The sequence below is a fragment of the Brienomyrus brachyistius genome, chromosome 17 (genome assembly GCF_023856365.1).
Source record: "Brienomyrus brachyistius isolate T26 chromosome 17, BBRACH_0.4, whole genome shotgun sequence".
NCBI classification, from domain to species: domain Eukaryota; kingdom Metazoa; phylum Chordata; class Actinopteri; order Osteoglossiformes; family Mormyridae; genus Brienomyrus; species Brienomyrus brachyistius.
In genome coordinates, this window is record NC_064549.1 from 18,823,882 (window position 1) to 18,847,128 (window position 23,247).

Consider the following 23,247-nt stretch of genomic DNA (forward strand, 5'->3'; position numbering starts at 1 on the left):
AATCAATAAATTTATAAATCCAACATTAAAAGTTTAATAAAGAGTATTTGTGACTATATGTGAGATCCATTGTCTTGTCTTTACAGGAATGTCAGTGTGATGTCAAGTCACAATGTGACTGTGATGGCGTGAAAGGAGAAAGGGTAATTGGTTTTCTTGCTTGTGATTGATCTGCAATTTAGCAGAAATTTCTTTGAAACAGCTTTAAACATTTTTGTAATTGCTTTGTCTATATTATTGTGTGCTTTATGCAACGGAAAATATTTACAAAATTTGGATGAAAAAATATTAAAGGGAAAACCTCCAGGTCCTTAGTCCTTAGTTACATACAGTAGTTGCATATCACAGGATAGTTGTTAGGGGCCTTTGGTGGGTCCCTGGATCAAACAGAGAAAACACATGGTTGTCAAGGATAAGAAAGAAACATCTCAGTAAAACACGGCAGTATGGGTATGAATGTATGAAACCCAATGTACTTGAGATTTAATAAGACACAGAATGCAGTCTGGATTTAATATTAATAGTACCATTGTTTGTCATTTATCTATTCTGGTTTTGTCTACACCAGGGGTCAGCAACCTGCGGCTCATAAGCCACATGTGGCTCTTTGAGCACAAGGCTCTTCTCAGAACGATAGACACATTCACATTTTCATGTCTAAACATATTATGATATGTCACGATCTTGGTAAGCGAGCGCGGCGATCGTGCGGAAGGAGCAGGCAAGCAAGCGGGATATGGGGAAAACGGGGGTTTATTCTCAGGAACAGGACGGGAAACAGGCATTGACTCTCACAAACATCAATGACGGACAAGGGAAACCAGGGAGACCAGGACTTAAATACACAGGACTAATCAAAGTAACTAGACAAAGCTGGAGACGATCAGGGAAATACACGTGGGTAATCAGGGGGCGTGGCACACACGAGGAGCGGACGAGCCGGGTATGACAGAACCCCCCCCCAAAGGCGCGCTTCTCCGGGCGCGCCAAGGAAGGGGGCGACGGACGGGACGAGGCAAAACAGGACCTGAAAAACAAAACCAGAAATCAACGAGGGACAGGGAACAAGACAGACAGGCAAAACTGACACAGAGGCAGAAGCCAGGACAAGACATGACACAGGACAGGAAAGGCAGACAGACAGACAAGAAACGGGGACACGGAGGGAACAGGCGGAACAAAAGGGCCAGGAGTGAACAGAGGGAACCCAGAAGGACGAGGAGCAGAGACGGGAGGAACAAAGCAAGGGGGAGCAAAAAACGAAGGGGCAGAGACAGGCGGGACAAAGGCAGGGGCGAAGGGAGACGAGGAGGAAGGAAGGGGAGCCCGAGGGAGCCCCAGCGGGCGACGGGAGGCAGCCGGAGGGGACCTCGGAGGGGCCGAGGAGGCAGGGCGAGGGACCCGCGGAGGGGCCAGGGAGGAAGCAGGAGGGAGCACCGGGGAAGGGGACGAGGGAGCAGGAGGGGCCCACGGCGAAGGCCCGGAGGAGGGGGGAGCCGCAGCAGGCGGCGACGTCCGGTGGAGGGTCGAAGGTAGGGGCCCCGCAGGCGACCGAGGAGCCGCCGTCGGGGAGCCCCCCGGCGACCGACCAGGCACCGGAGGGGGGAGCGAGGCAGGGCGACGAGGCATCGGAGGGGGACCCGCAGGCGACAGCCGACCCGGAGGGCCAGGACCCGCAGGCGCCAACCAAGCCCCAGCGCAGGCGAGGCAGGGCGAGCCAGGGGGCAGGGCGGGCGGGACCCCAGCCCTGCGTCTGTGTCCCCGCCCCTTACGGGACACAGACATCACGCCCCTCGGTCGGGGCCGAGGACGCCGAGGCAAGGGCAGAGGAGTCACAGGAGCGGGGCCAGGGACAGGAGCGGGGCCAGGGACAGGGACCGGAACAGGGTCAGCAGGCGGAGGGGGCGCCTCGGGAGCTGCTGCAGCGCGGTCAGGGGGCGCCTCGGGAGCTGCTGCAGCGCGGTCAGGGGGCGCCTCGGGAGCTGCTGCAGCGCGGTCAGGAACTGGAGCCTCGGGAGCTGCTGCAGCGCGGTCAGGAACTGGAGCCTCGGGAGCTGCTGCAGCGCGGTCAGGAACTGGAGCGCTGACGGGAGCTGCAGGTGACTGCAGTGGGGGCGCCTGCCCGGGAGCTGCAGCAGGCGGCTGCAGAGGGGGCGCCTGCCCGGGAGCTGCAGCAGGCGGCTGCAGAGGGGGCGCCTGCCCGGGAGCTGCAGCAGGCGGCTGCAGAGGGGGCGCCTCTGCAGGAACTGGAGCGCGGTCAGGAACTGGAGCGCGGTCAGGAACTGGAGGTGGCTGCAGTGGGGGCGCCGGCCCGGGAGCTGCAGCAGGCGGCTGCAGAGGGGGCGCCTGCCCGGGAGCTGCAGCAGGCGGCTGCAGAGGGGGCGCCTGCCCGGGAGCTGCAGGCAGTGGGGGCGCCAGGACAGGAACAGGAGCGCGGTCAGGAACAGAAGCGCGGTCAGGGGGCGCCTCGGGAGCTGCTGCAGCGCGGTCAGGAACAGGAGCGCGGTCAGGAACAGGAGCGCGGTCAGGAACAGGAGCGCGGTCAGGAACAGGAGCGCGGTCAGGAACAGGAGCGCTGACGGGAGCTGCAGGTGGCTGCAGTGGGGGCGCCTGCCCGGGAGCTGCAGGTGGCTGCAGTGGGGGCGCCTGCCCGGGAGCTGCAGGTGGCTGCAGAGGGGGCGCCTGCCCGGGAGCTGCAGCAGGCGGCTGCAGAGGGGGCGCCTGCCCGGGAGCTGCAGCAGGCGGCTGCAGAGGGGGCGCCTCTGCAGGAACTGGAGCGCGGTCAGGAACTGGAGGTGGCTGCACGGGAGCGGGGTCCGCCGGCAATGGCGGCTGCATGGGAGCTGCAGGTTGCTGCAGTGGGGGCGCCTGCCCGGAAGCTGCAGGCAGTGGGGGCGCCAGGACAGGAACAGGAGCGCGGTCAGGAACAGAAGCGCGGTCAGGGGGCGCCTCGGGAGCTGCTGCAGCGCGGTCAGGGGGCGCCTCGGGAGCTGCTGCAGCGCGGTCAGGGGGCGCCTCGGGAGCTGCTGCAGCGCGGTCAGGAACAGGAGCGCGGTCAGGAACAGGAGCGCGGTCAGGAACAGGAGCGCTGACGGGAGCTGCAGGTGACTGCAGTGGGGGCGCCTGCCCGGGAGCTGCAGCAGGTGGCTGCAGTGGGGGCGCCTGCCCGGGAGCTGCAGCAGGTGGCTGCAGTGGGGGCGCCTGCCCGGGAGCTGCAGCAGGCGGCTGCAGAGGGGGCGCCTGCCCGGGAGCTGCAGGTGGCTGCAGTGGGGGCGCCTGCCCTGGAGCTGCAGGTGGCTGCAGTGGGGGCGCCTGCCCTGGAGCTGCAGCAGGCGAAGGGGGCTGTGCAGGCAGCAAAGGCGGCTGCGCAGGCGGCTGCACGGGAGCGGGGTCCGCCGGCAATGGCGGCGACTCGGAAGTCGCAGCCGAGGCTCTCCGGAGTTTGATTAGCCTCCGGAGGTCCTCAGCAATTCTCTCCAGATCTGAGTAAGGGGATTCTGGAGTGAAGGAGGCCAAGTCCTGCCCCAGCTGTGTGGCGAGTCTTTCCCCCTCCAGGAGGGCCTGTGGGGCCGGTTCTCCTATCACCCTCCAATAAAGCCCCTGGAGGGTGAAGTATCGGTCAGCTAGGACCGCGGGTGGCGGCGGCAGCGAAGACGGCTGCGCAAGCGGCGGCGGCCGCACAGGAGCGGGGTCCTCGGGCGGCGGCGGCAGCGAAGGCGGCTGCGCAGGCGGCGGCGGCCGCACGGGAGCGGGGTCCGCCGGCAATGGCGGAGGGAGGTCCTCCGTACTGGCGATCGCCGTTCTCCTCCGTCTCCCTCGCTGGCGCCTGGGGGTTGCGGGAGGCGGCGCGATGTCCGTGAAAACGGACGGTGGAAGAAAGGCTTCTGGCTCCGGGTAGTGGAAGGGCTCCTCGTCCTCGTCCTCACTAGAGAGCCAGTACTTCCACGCAGGATTGGGGACGCGTGTGGTCGGCCCCCGGGCTGGAGGTAGGGCAGGTACCTCCCTCTCGTCCTCCGCCGGAAGCCAAAGCCTGGAGAGCGAGCAGGCGCCGAGAGAGATCGGCTCTTGTGGGAGCCTCTTCCTCCCTCTCCGCTTCTTTTTGTGGTCCGTCATTCTGTCACGATCTTGGTAAGCGAGCGCGGCGATCGTGCGGAAGGAGCAGGCAAGCAAGCGGGATACGGGGAAAACGGGGGTTTATTCTCAGGAACAGGACGGGAAACAGGCATTGACTCTCACAAACATCAATGACGGACAAGGGAAACCGGGGAGACCAGGACTTAAATACACAGGACTAATCAAAGTAACTAGACAAAGCTGGAGACGATCAGGGAAATACACGTGGGTAATCAGGGGGCGTGGCACACACGAGGAGCGGACGAGCCGGGTATGACAGATATGATATGATAAATAATTTACTAATGGGTTAATATTATTATTTTTCCTTTAGATATTTCTTTAGCTATATGTGAATGAGGCTACTGTGATGTCTTAACTGCATAATCTACATCATCAAAATCATTCTCTATGATGAGAGTATGTCTCCGGTCAAATGGTACGCTTTCCGGAGTTTTCTTCAGTACATGAGACTGGATGTAGGCTTCAAATTTATTGGGATTCCTAATTCTTTCATATACTTTTTGTAGTAAATCGTCACCACGTCTTACAAGGTCTTTGTAAAATTATTATATTTTCTCCGATTTACATATTATAGCCAGCTGAGTTCAGAGTGGTCAGTACATTTTGCACAGCTCTGTCAGCACAGTTACAAGTAGTGAAGTGGAGAGTGAAGGACAGACAACTGCAGAGGCAAACGAACTTTACTCAGAAAGAAGAGGTGAGGCTGAAAACTATCGTTACAGAACTGAACAATATTGTCATATTAGTCACCTTTGCGCCGAAATTGTTTTTTTTTTTTTTTTTTTGAAAGTACAGACGCTTCTATACTTATGACTGAGGTACAGCATGTTCCGAACGGCCGTTCGTAACTTGAAATGTTAGTCATTATTCAACATCATTTTAAGGGTATACGCCATAAGTACAAAGAACTAGGATGCTGGAAGTACACACGCTACAGTATGCTGCTGTGTGCCGGGAATAGCGGCCAGAAGTTGTATTAGGCGGAATTGGCATGCAGAAATTTTTTTTTGATGTTGCGGACAGGAAAGGGAAGCCCAAGGATCACAATTTGAACTTACAATCCTCTTCGTTCATATGTCTGAAAGTTTGTAAGTTGAAACTTCGTAAGTAGAGGAGTGTCTGTACTTGAAGTTTTGTTTTTGTGTTAAATGCATATATACCCATATTGCATTTAAAAATCAGATCTCAAACCCTCTTTTCAATCTGTTGTGGCTCTTTGAAAATCTTGGGTCCGACATTTAGGATAAAATTGGCTCCTTACTTTAAAAAAGTTGCTGACCTCTGGTCTAGACAGACCTTGCTTTGATTAAAATAACATGATATGAATTCCCAGTTCTGCACCGAAACTATATGTTGAACTAATGTATATAAATTAGTGAAGAAAGATGAATTATGTAAAATACTGTATGATAAATCAATAATCTTATAGGGTGAAAAGGGCTTCCCAGGGATAACTGGCCCTGAAGGAAAAACTGGTTTCCCAGGGACTGAAGGACCTCCTGGACATCAAGGTCCAATGGTATGTATCCACTACCTATGGAGTATAGCATGTGCTATCCAGTTTGTTCATTTATTACATAAGTTGCATAATCCACCATCTTCTCTCTTCATGCACCACCAAAGCCTTTTAATGCATTACTATGTGTGACGCCCGCTCCGTCCGCTCCTCGTGTGTGCCACGCCCCCTAATTACCCACGTGTGATTCCCTGATTGTGCCCAGTCGTGTCTTGTTCTTTTCCGATTAGTTCCCTGTATTTAAGTCTCTGTTGTACACTAACCCGTTGTCTGTCATTGATGTCAGTTGCCGTCCTATGTTTCCTGATCCCAAGTTTGCTATTAAATCCCCGTTTTCCCCGTAATTCGCCTGTCTGCCTGCTTCCTGTCTGCTCGCCTGCTCGTTCGCCTTACCGGCTTCCAGCGTCGCGTGACACTATGACACCCATTTATGCTAGTTTTGCTTCTACCTCAAATTGTATTAATTCCATTCCTTTCAATCTATATTGATATAGTGCTTTTCAAGCCATAGTCGCCCCAAGGCTTTTAACATGGGTGTAATCCTTTTGTATATTAAAAGGACTGATATATTATGTACAAAATAATCCAAAAACAGATAATGTAGAAATGCTTTTTGTCTATCTCATTTTGTGATATTTTATTGTATGCAAATATGAGTCATTATCAGGTGAATTATTGCAATTAGGATTGCCACCATCGGCCCATATACTATGGGACGCAGCATGTTCCAATTCGGGATCATCCCATATTATAAGGGACAGGTGGCAATCCTGATTGCAACATGATGACCCCCCCCCCCCTCCCAGAAGTGTGACTCACCGAGCCATTGATTAATTCCAGTGAGGCATATCTGACAACACACAATGAAGTGTTCACATTTGCCCTGCTTATTATGAATGTTAATGTATTTGTATTTTTGCTGAATAGGGGGAAACAGGAAGACCTGGTCTTATAGGTTCTAAAGGGGCTCAGGTAAGCATTACCCTTTATGTAGGGTAATTATTACGAAAAAGAGGAATTCATTGAGACTTACTCATTAACTTTTACTCATCTTGATAATTAGTAATTAAATGCTTGACTTAAATACTGTTAATTATCTGTCTTACTATTAAGTGTGTCCAATTATTTACATTAAGAAATTTTTCCTTTGTTCCATCAAAAATGTTTGTACCTTGTTTAGGTAATTATTCCATATACTTGTCTCACATTAGCTGAAGAATAAGAGTCATTTTCGTTGCTTTTTTCTTGGACATAACTCAAATGTATTTATTTTAAAATAATTGAGCTGTGCATCAGCATACTGAGGATGAAGGGATTACTCAGGCAAAAAAAAATACTCTTTTGATTCCTTTTTATAGCTGAGTGTTTAGTGAGGCATTGAATCATTTTATCCTGGTCTGTGCTACAGGGCCCGCCTGGAATACCGGGATTCATCGGACATCATGGGGAGCCGGTAAGCTTTTCCTGTAGTTCCCAGCCCTGATTGCCTGCAGAGTCAATACATTTTCAAGCACCTGTGAGCTGGCAGTATGAAATGAATTCAGCTAAAATCCACATGCATCCATATAAAATGGCATGTATTTACACTGTGAATTATCCTGGTTATGTTGTATATAACACACTCCTGCTAGTCTGCATTGTTTGAATACATGATTACATAATTTTGCAGGGAATCCCAGGAAAACCAGGGAAAATGGGGCCTCCAGGAATCCCAGGATGCAATGGGACAAAGGTACATTAATGCGATTTTCATATTGTAGGTCTATAGTGTCTAACCTGAAGGTATTATAACCTACCAACCTGCCTGTTGGTATAAGTACTACATGCACATATCTGCAGAAAATATTACCATAGATGTGTAAATTTGGTAACTTTTCCACCAGCCAGAATTATAATTTCATGCCATTTCTCTAGGGTGACTTGGGATCCCCAGGGTGTATTGGTCCATCTGGATGTGAAGGACCTCCTGTAAGTGATGCAGCTGTCAGAGACTCAGTTAATCCATAAATTACTGTGTTGGCTAACTGTGTGACATTATTCCTCATTCTCATAATTTATTTTGTAAAGCTGTATGTTTCGTAAAATGATTAGACTGTCATTAAATGTATCTCTTGCTTATATTTTCAGGGTCTCCGAGGAATACCTGGACCCAAGGCAGGTTTTTTCGCTTTTGATTTGATCTCTTCATTCACTTTATTCACTGTACACGAAACCACTTTTAGACTTTTAACACAGTGGATTATATTTATGAATGTTACTGATGATTATGTTTGTGAGCTTGAATTGATGCCATATCCATGGTACTTTGGTGTATGTGTGTGTATATATATATATATATATATATATATATATATATATATATATATACACTTATTTATTTATTGGATTTTGCTTTTATAGGGTGCCTGCTATTTCTTTGAAGAAAAAGAGGTAGTAAAAGGTGAATGTGGGCTGCCAGGAATAAAGGGGAAAATGGTAAGGGAATCAGCTACAGATTCTGCCGCAATATACAAATCATTCCATAATGTGTGATTCCGTAAAGGTACTTTACGCCAGTAGCCCTACTTTTGTGTGTACAGTAGCTCTGTTTTTCTCTATGATAGGGTCAACCAGGGAATCCTGGCATTCTCGGTGCACCTGGACCGGCAGGGCCATGCGGCAGGACAGTGAGAGGATCTTGCGATTTTATAATAATGTACAGCTCTAAAACTTGCTTAGATAAAATTTTCAATCTCATGTTTCTTATAGGGATCACTGGGACAACCTGGTGCACCAGGAGAAAAGGTGGGGCCCCATAGTTTCTGGGTTGTTTTTCCTCTGTCACCGAATTACATGTACATTTACACAACTGAAACCTCAGGATATGTGTCTATATATTATTTTAACCATTCTCCTAAAACTTAAAGGGTATCGAAGGCCGTCCTGGTGCTTTTGGATCTCAAGGGCAGAAAGTAAGTTAAATCTGTGGCCAGTCTAGTCAGTCTTACAATAAACTAACCAGCAGCACTGATTAGTCAATGTTTGTATATAATAGCATTTATCTCTGATTTCAATAATAGTGCCACTTCCACCTATAAACTTCTTTTTCGTTGTACAATAATTTCAGCTGGCAACACTCTTAGCTGTACTTGCTTTTAATATTTACAGGCTTATGACTCTCTAGGGTGCAGCGGTGATAGAGCTGCTAAAAACAGAAGTTTATGCACAAAATAAAAAAGAGAGAATTCTAGTAATTTGGTCTCTTTTTCTAGGGTAGTCGAGGCCCACAGGGGACACCAGGGAAGGAAGGAAAGAAGTTATTCATAGAAGGACACCGAGAACTAAAGGTATACACTGGCACACATGATGATTTGCACTGCCATGAAGGAGTATGGTGGATTGCCTGGAACAAATTTAAAATTTGTTGTATTTAAATTTGTTATATTTAACTGATTCAGGGTGAACCAGGAGATCCAGGATTCAAGGGCCACCGTGGTAACCCTGTAAGTGCTGCTATCCATACAGTATATAACTGAACATTGCTTTTTCATTTATATGTTTTTTGTGTGTGACAGTCTGTACAAATGTAGAAGTGTACAGCTTTGACAGTAAGTATTACTACATCAGACCTACGGACCTGCACGCATTTTGCGTTGCAGGCACACATTTTTACACCAAAGTACGACGGTACGATTTGTTGCTCTAAAGTATGCAAAAAGCAGGTGGTCACGCTGACGCTTCTTGCTGGTGCTGTTTAATGATCTGCAGCAGTAGGGGCAGGGCTGCATACACAGCTCAGGGTGCCTTGCGAATGTCTCACACAAACACATGCGTGCCCTCGAGACAGTAAAAGGACATGGCAACCCCTTACATCCATCCCTGGCCCAAGCCACCTCTGTGGCCCAACATTTGGAGCATGTTCTCCCTGTGTTTCCATGGGCTTTCTCTGCATACTCTAGATCCCTCCCATTCGCATGCTCTCCCTGTGTTTACCCTGGCTTTCTCTGTATACTATAGATCCCTCCCATTCACATGTTCTCCCTGTGTTTACCCCGGATTTCTCTATGTACTCTAGATCCCTCCCATTCGCATGTTCTCCCTGTGTTTACCCCGGCTTTCTATGTATACTCTAGATGCCTCCCATTCACATGTTCTCCCTGTGTTTACCCCGGCTTTCTCTGTATACTCTAGATCCCTCCCATTTGCCTGTTCTCCCTGTGTTTACTCCGGCTTTCTCTGTATACTCTAGATGCCTCCCATTCACATGTTCTTCCTGTGTTTACCCCGGCTTTTGCTGCATACTCTGGTTCCCTTCCATTCTCATGTTCTCTCTGCATTTACCCTGGCTTTTGCTGCATACTCTGTGTGAGGGCATGCCTTCAGTGTTATATTCTGGTAGGTGTCCAGTTTGAATTTATTGGCTGTGTGTGTATTTTATACCTATGTTCCAGATCGGTTCTCCCTTCAACAAATTGCATTCAATCTTCTGCCTCTGCTCCACTTTCAACAAGTTCCATTTTAATTTCTTCTTCTTTGCTCCAGAATTCCAGTCCAGATCCCATCTTACCTGAAATGTGTCATCACCAGGAAGAGAATAAAAACAGCATTTAGCAGAAAAACACACCACTTCTCTTGCTCCTTTCATATTTGATTCAGTGATGTACTGTATTTACTTACTATCGGGATTCGAGTTTTGATTACGATCGTTGCTCTTGCCTCTTTTCCAGTCTTGCTTGTATATGTGCACCAGTTGTAGGGATTCATTGGCCGTATTTTTAGGTGTTAGGTTCAGTTAGAAATAAGTTTATTTTCTTTCGTTAATTGTGGAATTTTGTTTGTTGTTTTGATATGAGTTCTTCCCAGTATTAACACCGGTAGACTGTAAATCACCTATCGATACACTGGTTCGTTTCATTTATATGGCTTGCTGTCTCATTTTCACCTCCTTTTTTCACTGCCTCTGCTTAGTCATGCACCCATATCCAAAAGACACTCAACGCACCACATGATTCTGTGTGGCTGAGCTCTACACACGGTCCTTACACTACTGAGGATAAGCCCACTGTTACCCACATTGACTAAATATGGAAAAATATATTTTGTAATTCTTGTACTAGTGTTTTTTTTTGCATATTTTGGTGTATCCTTGTCTCTCTATATTATTTTTATTTCATTGTCATTGTATGCGTGTGGGGGCGGCATGGTGGTGCAGTGGTTAGCACTGTTCTCTCACTCCTCTGGGACCCGGGTTCGAGTCTCCGCCTGGGTCACATGTGTGTGGAGGTTTGCATGTTCTCCCCATGTCGTCGTGGGGTTTCCTCCAGGTACTCCGGTTTCCCCCCACAGTCCAAAAAACATGCTGAGGTTAATTGGAGTTGCTAAACTGCCCGTAGGTGTGCATGTGTGAGTGAATGGTGTGTGAGTGTGCCCTGCAATGGGCTGGCTCCCCCTCCTGGGTTGATCCCTGCCTCGTGCCCATTACTTTCGGGATAGGCTCCGGACCCCCCACAACCCAGTAGGAAAAGCGGTTTGGAAGATGGATGGAGGGATGGATGTATATGTGCAGTTTGTAAGTCCATTCTATGATTTACTATTTCTAAACAGGGTTCACCAGGACAATTTGGGTTAAAGGGAGTAAAAGGTCTTCGAGGAGAATGTGGCCAAGAGGTATTTTTTTCAAACTGATGTGTCATTTGATTAATAAGTGCAACATTCCAGTGTCCATGACTTACATGCATGTAATCAACTTTTCATTGGGACAGGGGCCACCTGGGAAGGCAGGAGTGTCTGGGTCTTGTGGTGATTGGGTAAGCTAGCAGATAGATGGCTAATTGTGGACTTTAATAATTTCAGAACAATTCCAATAGTATGGGTGTCGCTGAAATTTATGCTGTTGTGTTCTGCGAGGAGACACTCAGCTCAGAGATTCAGTCCTTCACATTGCTGAAGAGATGCTTGTGGTATTTCAATGTGTAGTATGGTATAGTATTGAATAAATTATAATCTAACATACAAAATAGATTTTATATGTCATGTGTCGTTCACCTTCAGGATAGACTTCTTAAAATTTCACTCACTTTCAGGGATCAAAAGGAGCAAAAGGTTGCACTGGCGAAATAGGGGCACCGGGGGCACCAGTGAGTTTAGACCTAGATGTTTATAAAAAAGTATTCACTTTTATTCGGTGGCTGCTCTACTGTTTGTTTTATGGATAATGTCTTATTACCATTTCTACAGGGCTACAGAGGAGATCCAGGCCCCACTGGTCTCCCTGGAGAAGTAAGAATTATTCAGATTATTAAAGATTATTATTTTTAAATATTCATAATATTAACTCCTTCCCAGGAGTTTTCCTTGCCACTGTCCCCTCTGGCTTGCTCACTTGGGGGTTTGGGCAGGAATAATGTGAAATGCTTTGAAAAAATGTAATGTTCTTATAATAAGCTATACAAATTGAATTGAATTGAATTGAAGTAATGGAACCTTTGGGCAGTACATTGCTTTGAACACATTTATAGTGACCACACGGATGCATGCATTAGTTATCGTTTCAATACCTATCATTCAGATCCAACCCACGGCTATGTGTACTGTGACTTAATTTTCAGAGGGCTTTCTGTCTACACAGCTGATTAAGATGCCCAGGAATACTAAAGGAGAGACAGGAATACCTGGATGTCCAGGTCTCAAGGGGAAGCAGGGTCATGAAGGTATGACTGTGCCAAACAGATTAGGAAAGCTCACATTCTGCTTCAGTGTTTAAGTGTCTGCCAGACTGTTAACAACATAATGTTATAATGTTTTTGTTTTTTATTTTCAGGTTTTTGTGGTTTAGCTGGTCCGCCAGGCCCTCCAGGTCAGCTCAATGCGCTTTTCTTTCTTTACTCTTAACAGCAGTTTGCTATGTTCCGTACTACATACTGTAATACACATATGTAATAATAGCTGGGAGGGTTATTTTTGAAAGTTATTCCGGTGCAACTACTAAATACCTGTCAAAAAATCTAGTCAGTAAACTAATCCATGAATCATAATATTTAAGTAATGTAACCTGATAACTTTTCATGGCTTTTGGATTGCAATAATGTCAAATGTGCACATAAACTCAAAAGAATAAATAAGATGAATTCTTCTTCTTTAAGTATTCTTTAAGACAACAGAACACTTTAAGATAATGGAAATACAAATAAAACATTTCAACATGTTTCGTAGTACATGGCTTAAGAGAGCCCTTAGTATTCTCTTAAAATAGACAGTACAGAAAATCCTCTACATACGAACCTTCGAGATGCAAACTTTCAAAGATGTGAATATGTGTGTCCAATAAATTAAAAATAGTTTAAATAACTGCTAAATTGAAAATTGTGCCAGAATTTCAAGTTAGTTAAGTTAGTTCCTATCTTTGACACTTGTTTTTGATAGGAGTTCAGCGTTGGGGGGAGGAGAGAGAGGTTGCTGTGCATTCGTATTCTTGTCCAATCCATACCAATATATTCCCCGACTCATTATTGCTGTCCTCCCTTATTACTCACTCAAATTGACAGTCATTGAAACTAAAGATGAGAAACTAGATGTGAGTCAATTACATTGGCTGTTTACTTAAAACAATATGTTACTTTCATTTTTAAATCTTTTACACAAACAATATCAAGCTAAAACGGTTACCAGTTCAACTGTAATATGAGCATTACTTTTGCTGTTCTATCCAAAAGGAGTCTATTTCAGGTGTCATAATAGTGGTCTTATCAAACAGAGGCTCCATCTGCCAGTTGTTTGATAACTTTAGTTCCAGCTTGGGGACCAACCTGAAATTTTCCCTCACTGTTAGATGTGATCCATCAGGTATAGACTGGAGGTGTTTATGGTTCCTAGGAGGACAGCACTTCTTCCGTCTGCACCCATTAAGATCGTAGCTCTGGTGTTTTATTGACCATGACTGCAGGGATTTTCTAACCTTTTTCGAGTCCAGTTTAAGCAGTAGGTCCAGTTTGGTAGGGTTTGAGCTGAGTGTCTCCTCTTATGGAGGAACCTTTTTGCTGCCTTGTCTTTCTTTACTACTGTCTCGTGCTTGACACGATCAGGCTGAAAATCGTATTTATAGCATGTCAACAGCTGTTTAGGGCAGACCACTGTGGCAGTAATGGGGATTGCATGGCAGCACCAGCTGACAGTCTGGCTGGTAGAGAATACATTTCTGCCTGGACCGCCCTCTACGCAGCACCATTTCCCTGGGGGAAATGTGGGCTGGACGTTGTGTGAAGGAAATCATAGTCATGACTGAACTGCTTGAATTCAGCAGATGTGAACTCTGTTCCATTGTTGAACACAGAGAACACCCCAATTAAAGACTTTAATTTGTCTTCAAATGAGCTATCTCTATGAGTAGTTAAACACCACTGTCAGATAAGTTTTACCAGTCAATTTACACAAACCTGCTGCAACTGTGCACCAAGAATCAGGAGGCAGAGTAGCAGCAATGAGGGACTCTTTCTTTTGAACTGATCTGTAAGCTCTGCAGAATGAGCATATTAATTCTTGTCAATGTTTTCCACTATGCCAGGCCACCCCATTGTCATTTTTGCTCTTTCCCTGCACTTGGTAGAGCCCCGATGTACTTCATGAATTCTGTTAAGAATTCCATCATGCATTATTGCTAGGATGACAATCCTGTCACATGGACCACGTTTCCATTTTTTATTTTTGAATATTGCTGAATTATTTTGCATGTAATTAATCATGTTGCCACCTTGCCTGCCCTACAGCCCACTTCTGCCCCACAGCATGCCACATTATACGCCATAAATGTATATATTCAGGCTGAATTTCATAGATCTTTTCAAACTTCCCAGGAACACAGGATCTGGTGCCTATTTCATTTTGAGGAAAATCATGCAAAAATTGAAACAGTGCCCCATAATAATAACAAAGAAAAGAAAGTTCCGATATTTGATCTTGTTAATCTAAAAGTATTTGGCAGATTTTTTTCCCAGTTTTGCAGACAAATTGCACAAGTGAAGATATTAGATGAGTTTTTGAGACAAACTACACCAAAACAAAAGCAACAATGCACAATATAAAAGGTGACCGTAAACAGCATTTTACTTTGCAAATATGATAAGTTAAAAAGTATTTCATGCATCTTATTTTCACTTCATATAAATGTTATATGGAGTAATAAAGATTTTTAGAGAGGTGGGGGAGCTAGAGAATTGACAGGTTTGGGGGAATGGGAGGAGTAGGGATTACATGTGGGGGGGTGTCCATTGTTGCTGTTCTGACAGAATCTAGAATAATTGCATATAAAATCATGTTGCAATACCATCCAAGTTTATCAGAATCAGTTTATTCGCCAAATGCACAGAGTGCACAGGAATTTGCTCTGCTGAGAAAATTGAGAATAAGAATTAAATGTTTTTTTTTTTTTTTGGCAAATATTTTTATTGAAAAAAGGAAAACAATACAGCACTTGCATTTACAGAAATACAATTTACCTTTCTTCGTTTTTCTAAATAAATATATTATCTTTTAAACACAACTAAACAAAAAACACTCCAAAAAAAACTAAGAACCTCCCCCCTCCCCCCGGTCCCACACGGCTCAACACAACCACCAAACATATTCCATAAATATAACAGTAACAGGTATACATTTAATCAGGCAATACCTCTAGACTAGCAAAATAAGAAATAAATGGATGCCAATTGTGGAAAAATTTGGCAGTACATCCTCTTAACGTACATTAAATTTTTTCAAGTTTTAAAAAAAACATGACATCTTTAAGCCACTGGGAGATAGAAGGATATTTAGCAGACTTCCAATGCATCAATAATAAACGTCTCCCCAATAAGGATGTGAAAGCTATGATATCCTTTTGTGTAGAATTAAGTGTAAGTGAGCGATCAGGAATCCCAAATATAGCAATCAGAGGACAAGGTTGTAGAGTTACCCCAAGAACAGTTGACATAATAGCAAAATAACCTGTCCAGAAACCTTCCAGCTCAGGACACAGAAAAAACATGTGGCTAAGGTGACAGGGAGAGCCATGGCATTTATCACATTTGTTTTCCACTTCCGGATACATTTCAGAAAGTCTAGACTTAGAGAAATGTGCCCTGTGTATGATCTTAAATTGAATAAGTCCAAGGCGAGCACAAGAGGTGGAAGACCGTACCCTCGTTATAGCCTGTTCCCAGGACTCCTCAAGTATTTGAATTCCCAGTTCCCCCTCCCATGTACACTTAAGCTTAACATTTGAGTGGTTACTAAGAGACAGGATACTATCATAGAGTTTCGAAATGGTTCCTCTATGATGAGGAATAAATGAAAGCATAGTTTCCCACTGCTGTTCTGGAGGTAAAGAGGGGAAATTAGGGAAACACTTGGCAACAAAATTTCGAATTTGAAAATAGCGAAACAGATGGGTAATGGGGAGACCGTAACGAGATGACAAATTGGCAAAACTATCGAAGACACCATCCACATATAAATATTTAAATTGTTTTATACCCTTGTCACTCCACACTGAGAATGTTGAGTCTAGGAGTGATGGGGGAAACAAATGGTTGTCGTTTAGAGGACCCAAGGAAGATGCCCTTACAAATTTATAGTGCCGTCTAAACTGAAACCAGATCTTGAGTGTGTTAAGAACCACCTGATTATCAGTATACAGAGAGGGTTTTATGGGTAAAGAGGAATAGAGGAGAGCCGGTATAGAAGATCCCCTACAGGATGATTCCAATTTACACCAAGAGGATCCAGAAGATTTTAACCAGTAGCAAAGTTAATGGATGTGAGAAGCCCAGTAGTAAGCTAGAAAGTTAGGCAATGCAAGTCCTCCACTAAATCTGCATCTCTGCAGTAAAGTTTTACGAACCCTAGGTGGCTTCCCACCCCAAATAAAAGAACCAATAATCTTGTCCAGTGAGACAAAAAAATATTTTGGCAAAAATAAGGGAATCGACTGAAATAAAAATAAAAATTTTGGTAAGATATTCATTTTAACAACATTAATCTTACCGATTAATGAAAGGGGGAGATTACCCCATCTTTGAATATCAGATTTAATCCTTGATATAAGGGGAGTAAAATTAGCTGATTTAAGACCAGATAGAGAACGAGTCACATTAACCCCCAAGTATTTAAACCCCGATGGACTAAGATGAAAGGGTAGATCAGACTGTTGAAGATGACATGCTGACATGCAACACTCACTTTTCCCCAAATTTAATTTATAACCTGAAAACGAGCTGAAATTCTCCAGAATACCTAAAACAGCAGGGATGGAGAGTGCAGGATCGGTTATATATAATAACAAATCATCTGCATACAATGATAATTTATGTTCAATTCCATTACGGATGATTCCCTTAAATACGGATGATTCCCTTAAATATTCCCTTAAATATTAAAGTCAATGTGATAGACAAAGGCTCGATGGCGATGGCAAAGAGTAAAGGTGACAAAGGGCAACCTTGACGACATCCACGACCCAGAGCAAAATAATCAGAATAAACGTCATTAGTATGAACACTGGCTTTAGGGGACAAATAAAGAAGCAGAATCCAAGAAATAAATTTATCGCCAAATCCAAATTTCTTTAAAACAGCAAACAAGTACTCCCACTCCACCCTATCGAAAGCCTTTTCAGCATCTAAAGAAATCACAAGTTCAGGAAGTTCAGATAGATGCTTTGAGTAAATAACATTAAAGAGTGTACGGGTATTAAAAAACAATTGACATCCCTTTATAAAGCCATTTTGCTCTTCAGATATAATACAAGGAAGCACATCCTCAAGGCGAGATGCAATTACTTTAGCCAACACCTTTGCATCGGCATTAAGCAGAGATAATGGCCTGTAGGAACCACATGAACTTGCATCTTTGTCATTTTTAAGAAGGAGTGCTATAGTGGCTTGTGTGAAAGTTGGTGGTAATGAACCCCTTTCCAAGGATTCATTAAACACAGACAGAATCAATGGTGCCAATTTACCAATAAATGTTTTATAAAATTCAACTGGAAACCCATCAGGGCCTGGGGCTTTATTAGACTGCATAGCTGTAATAGCATTTAATACTTCTTCAACGGAAAATGGGGAGTCCAATTGCCTGGCAATATTAGTATCAATAACAGGATTTGAAAGATTATTAAGAAATTCGTTCATTTTAGCTTTGTCCGTAAAATTCTGACTTGTATAACAAAGCGTAAAATGTTTTAAAGGTAGAATTAATTTCCAAGGGATCTGTAGTAATAGTGTCATAAGTGTTTTTAATACTAGATATTAAACGCGAAGTGGCTTGACGTCGTAGCTGATGTGCCAACAAGCGACTTGCCTTGTCACCATATTCATAATATGAGCCACGACTGCGTAGTAACAAGCGCTCTGCCTCTTTAGTTGACATAAGATTGAATTCTGCTTGCAAATCAAGACGCTGCTTCAGTAATTCTGGAGAAGGGTTCAGTGTATAACTTTGATCAAGGTTACTAATCACAGCTGTAAGTTCTTCAAGCCTGGCATTAATCTTTTTATTAGCAAGAACAGAATAAGAAATAATTTGACCTCTTAGCATTTAAGAGTCTCCCATAGCAAAGAATATGAAACTGAATCGCTTTGATTGAAAGACAAGAACTCCTCAATAGAACTTGAAATGAATTCACAAAATTCTTTATCTGCCAGAAGAAGAGAGTTAAATCTCCAAAGTGGTGGGCTACGTTTAAGGGTAGAAAGTTGAATGTCCAATAACAGAGGTGAATGATCAGATATTACATTACCAGAATTATCAGAAGAATTAACACACGAATTAAGAGTTCTGTCAATAAAAAAGTAATCAATCCTGGAATAAGAATGGTGCACCTGGGAGAAAAAAGAAAATTTTTTGATTGAAGGGTTGCGAAATCTCCATGGATCAATAAGATCGTTCTGTTTCATAAAATCTGAAAATATTTTAGACATAGATGATGGAGTCAGATTACGAGGATTAGATCGATCCAAGATTGGATCAAAAACACAATTCAGATCTCCACCGAAGATCAGCAAATGAGTATTCAAGAACGGGATGTTACTCAGCAATCTATTAGCGAATTTAGCATCATCAAAATTTGGGGCATATACATTTACCAACAAAACCTTTTTTTTGCATTAGGGTACCAGCAACAATGATGTATCTACCATTCTTATCAGCAATAACATTGGTCGATGAGAATTGAACTTTCTTATTAATAAGAATGGCAACTCCTCTAGCTTTCGAATTAAAGTTTGAGTGAAAGACCTGACCTACCCAAGGGCAATATAACCTATCTTTAATGCGAAGGTGATTCTCCTGTATAAATGCTATATCAGAATTTAGACGTTTCAAGTGTGTGAAAACCTTAGATCTCTTAACAGGGTTACCCATACCTCTGATATTCCAACTAATAAATCTAAGAGGCCTGCCTGACCCAGCAATGCTGGGATCTATATTACCTATAACCATTCAAAAATAAAAAAAAAATTAAAAAATACCAGTGGAATGGGACACCTCCCCCCCCCCCCCCCCCCCCCCAAAAAAAAAAAAACAAAGTCTCCACATAACAAAACAAAGGAGACAGCAGTATTCCCCAAAAGAGCAAAAATGATCCACTAAAGTGAATGGACTAGCCGGAGCCCAAACAAAACAAACAAAAGCGAGAGAGAAAAACCTCCCACCGACTTCCACACTGTATAACAGTGTGCGTATAACTAAACACGTTATATTAAAAACTCACAGTACAACAGGAAAACATCGTTTCCTCAGAAGATGAACATTACAACAAAACAACAAAAATACGGAAAAAAACAAATAAACAAGTCCTGTGCAAATAGATGCAGTAAACATAGAAAAGATTGTGCTGGACTAATCCGAAGTACAAGAGTATAATATCAGATTTAATCTTATTATATAAAAGTGAAAATGAAAATAAAAACAAACAGTACCGTAACTAGCGCAACACACCTAAAAAATAAAAATAAATAAATTAGCAGCATTACAGCACCAAACTGAAGGGCTATTGAGGCTCACTCAGAAATCAACGTTTTGACATAATCACTGGCTTCCTCCGCTGAAACAAAGTTCTTCTCAACACCCTTATATGTGATGCGAAGTCGCGCTGGATGAAACAGGCCGTACCGAACACCCTCAATGCCACGGAGCTGCTGCCTGACCAGATTGAATGCAGCTCGAGCGCGTGCTATCTTAGCAGTGTAGTCAGGAAAGACTGAGATGGTCTGGTCTCCAACTTTAAACTGTCGGCGTTCTCTAGCGTGGTGTAAAATGTCAACACAGTCAGTATGATAATGAAACCTGCATACAATGGCTCGTGGACGGTCGCCGGTCTTTGGTGTGGGTTGGAGGGTCCTGTGGGAACGATCCAAAAGCGGCTCCTTCTCCAGATTAAATGCTTCCTTTAACAAGGAGGCCACGGCCGCAGTGGTGCACGTGTCAGGGCCCTCCGGTACTCCCACTATCCTAACATTGTTACGGCGCGACCTAGACTCCAAGTCTTCACATTTATTTTCCAGCTTGGCTACATTAGCTGTGAGGCACTTGATCGTATTTTTCATTTCGGCTATGTCGTCCGAGCACACAGTAAATGCGTGCTCCATCTCCCTGACCGTACCTTTCAGCTCGGACACGGTAGCGTCATTAGCAGCTTTATCAATCGCCAGCTGCGTCTTCACCGCTTGCAAGTCGAACTTAATAGTAGACAAAGCATCACCGAGAGTATCCTGAAGTTCTTTTTTAAAAATATCGGCGATATCTTTCCTCAGCGAAGCCAACAACTCGACTTTAAGAGCATCCATATCCGGATTAGCTTGGCTCGAGGGGGGCTTTACAGGTGATGACTCACTCGAAGCTGTGGTCGCGGCTTGCAAACTAGGCCTCAGTTGTGTTTGAATAGTACTGCGAGTTTTAATATTTTTTGCTGCCATTTTAAAGTCCCGAGTAAAACTTCTCAACTCAACGAACTACAGAATGAAACAGGACTAAAATTATGGCCGAAAAGCGCAAATGAATAACAATTTTAAACGAAATCGGCGGGAGCTCCCAAACTCACGTCCTACTCCATCAAAACTCAACCGGAAGTCCCAATAAGAATTAAATGTTAAGAATAACTTGTCAAAAGCAAAAACAATAAATAAAACAGCATCAACAATAAATAGAAAAATTGAAACAATAAATACATCAGAAAATAGGGCAAATGGTATAGATGTAGCACAGTCTATTATAATGTTCATGCAACATTATTGCGGAGGTTTATGGCCCGCAGAATATAGCTATTAAGGTACCTAGTGGTCCTGGTGCTGATTGAATGGAACCTGCAGCCACAGGGGAGTCACCTAAAGAGAGAGTGGGCCATGTGGGATGGGTCCGACATAATCTTTCCGGCCCACTTCCTGGCTCTTGCTTCATTCAGAACACTCACAGAGACCTGCTTCCACCCTGTGAGCTTCCTGGCTGTTTGCACAATATGTTCCAGCCTGTGTTTTATTGCAGTATTGGATGATGGGTACCACACAGTGATAGAAGAGGTAAGGACACTTTCAATAGTGGCTCTGTAGAACTGCGTTTGGACATTGAAAGAGATATTAAGCTTTGACAGCAACCCGACAAAGAACATTCTTTGGTGAGCTTGTTTGATTATAGTGGTGGACTGAGTCTTCCATCTGAGGTCTCTGCTGATTGTTGTTTCCATGAACTTTACAGAGTCTACAACATTAACTGCTGTGCTTTTGATGAGTAATGGAGGATTTGCTTGCAATTTGTGAAGTGATCATTTAAAGGTTTGTTGAAGTTAAACACCAGGTTGTTCTTGATGAGGCCAAGGACCATGGTGTCATCAAGAAACTTAATAAGCTTGATGAATGGATTGTGTGACATACAGTTATTGTTATGTAGGAGGAAAATGTATGGAGAAAGAACACAGTCTTGTGGAGTGCCAGTGATGTTGGTGAGGGGGCTATCAATAACTACCAAGTTTAATCTGCACCTTCTAACTGGATAAAAAATCTGTAATCCAATCACAGATAGAGCATTGTACCTGCAGATGTAATAATAATAGACATGTTAATGATCCCCATGGGGAAATTGTTTTTACACCTCCCACAACCTGCTCTCTTTTATTTTGAAGAGTAAGCAGTCTGTGAAGGGCAGCTGCTTACAGCAGCACTCAGGGAGCTGGGGGTTAAGGGTCTTGCTCAAGGACCCACAGACAAACTGAAGCTGGTTTTGAACTGGTGACTTTCTGACTATAGGCACACAGGCTTAACCCACTGAGCCACACGCTGCCCCAACGTAGCAGTTTTGTACACAGAAGGTCAGGGAGGAGAGTGTTTAAGGCCGAACTAAAGTCCACAAACAATGTTTTGATGTACTGTAGGTCTGTGGTCTATATAGGTGCTGAAGTATGTGATGGAGGCTGAAGTTTACAGCATTATCTGCATCATTGGTTCTATAGGTGAACTGTAAAGGGTCAAGGAGAGGCCCCATGATAGATTTTAGATAGGATAGGATCTCTAAGCACTTCTGGATGTCAGGTCTGTGGTCATTCAGGCATGTCATCCTACCCTTCTTGGGGACAGGGATGATAATGGATGCTTTAAAGCAGGTTGGTACCAGGCATTTAGAGATGGACTACTTGAAGGTGGATGAAAGCACTGGTGATAACTAGGCTCCAAGTAATCCTGGAACGTGTCAGTTGCCTCTGGAGTCCATACTATAATCGTTGTCCTAGTTGGTTTGGCCCTTTTCAGTTTCTGTCTATATGATGGCACCATGTATACTTAGCAATGGTCAGAATATCAAAGAGGTACATGGGAAATGGCAGGTGTTATGGGAAATTCATTTCCTCCTGTCGTGTGCTGATTTGAAATCATGACATCACCCACTCTTTCATAGTTAGATGGTGTCTCTATCATTTTAATGTCCTTCTATGAAAGTGTTGAGTTGAACATACCATATAACAAAAACATCTTTTAGATGATTCTGAAGATACTTAAAATTGTTTAAATTGCTGCTAATAGATGGTTGTTGGGAAAATGCAGAAAACTGCATTATTGCTTATAGGATTTAACAGTCAGAGTTGGATCCAGAGCGTGAAAGTCCAGACCAAGATTTTGTTTCACCAAAGCAGTTGAACATAAAGAGTCAGTCACATAGTACTCAACTGGTTGGTTGAAACAAAATCTTGGTCTAGACATTTACTCTCTGGACCTGAATTACCCAACTCAGCTTTACATATATTATGCATGGCAATCAATGTGATATTGATTATTCTAATTATAATTTAATTGTAGAAACTACAGTACTCCTTACATTTTTAACTACTTGTCTTTATAAGCATTCAGACATCATCCAGTTCAACTAAATCATTATGATACATGGTTTCCTATGCTAACACAGATACAGAAGAGATGTTAGGTTGTACCTTGGGCGCAGCTTAATTTTGCTCCGCTTCTGACATCATAAGCGGGAGGGGGCATATCTTTATTCTGATTGGTCGAGGGCTTATCTCTATATACCATACATGCTTATGGCACGTGCTGCCGATAGCGGGCCATATGGTTTGAGAGATTGTCGTTAAACTTTAATTAATTTAGGAC

General features: G+C 44.0%; 1 protein-coding gene across 1 annotated transcript in view; it reads left to right on the forward strand.

Annotated features, from left to right (window-relative positions):
• The window catches only part of LOC125711302 (collagen alpha-1(IV) chain-like), a 105,414-nt gene that overhangs the window by 19,713 nt on the left and 62,454 nt on the right, over positions 1-23,247 (forward strand). Inside the window, exons 2-20 of the mRNA XM_048980086.1 lie at positions 87-143; positions 5,567-5,656; positions 6,581-6,625; positions 7,062-7,106; positions 7,323-7,385; positions 7,568-7,621; positions 7,781-7,807; positions 8,054-8,128; positions 8,257-8,319; positions 8,402-8,437; positions 8,560-8,604; positions 8,905-8,979; positions 9,091-9,135; positions 11,237-11,299; positions 11,395-11,439; positions 11,716-11,769; positions 11,870-11,911; positions 12,261-12,342; positions 12,453-12,488. Coding sequence (XP_048836043.1) covers positions 87-143; positions 5,567-5,656; positions 6,581-6,625; positions 7,062-7,106; positions 7,323-7,385; positions 7,568-7,621; positions 7,781-7,807; positions 8,054-8,128; positions 8,257-8,319; positions 8,402-8,437; positions 8,560-8,604; positions 8,905-8,979; positions 9,091-9,135; positions 11,237-11,299; positions 11,395-11,439; positions 11,716-11,769; positions 11,870-11,911; positions 12,261-12,342; positions 12,453-12,488 — 1,042 coding nt within the window. The remainder of the gene's footprint in view (positions 1-86; positions 144-5,566; positions 5,657-6,580; positions 6,626-7,061; positions 7,107-7,322; positions 7,386-7,567; positions 7,622-7,780; positions 7,808-8,053; positions 8,129-8,256; positions 8,320-8,401; positions 8,438-8,559; positions 8,605-8,904; positions 8,980-9,090; positions 9,136-11,236; positions 11,300-11,394; positions 11,440-11,715; positions 11,770-11,869; positions 11,912-12,260; positions 12,343-12,452; positions 12,489-23,247) is intronic.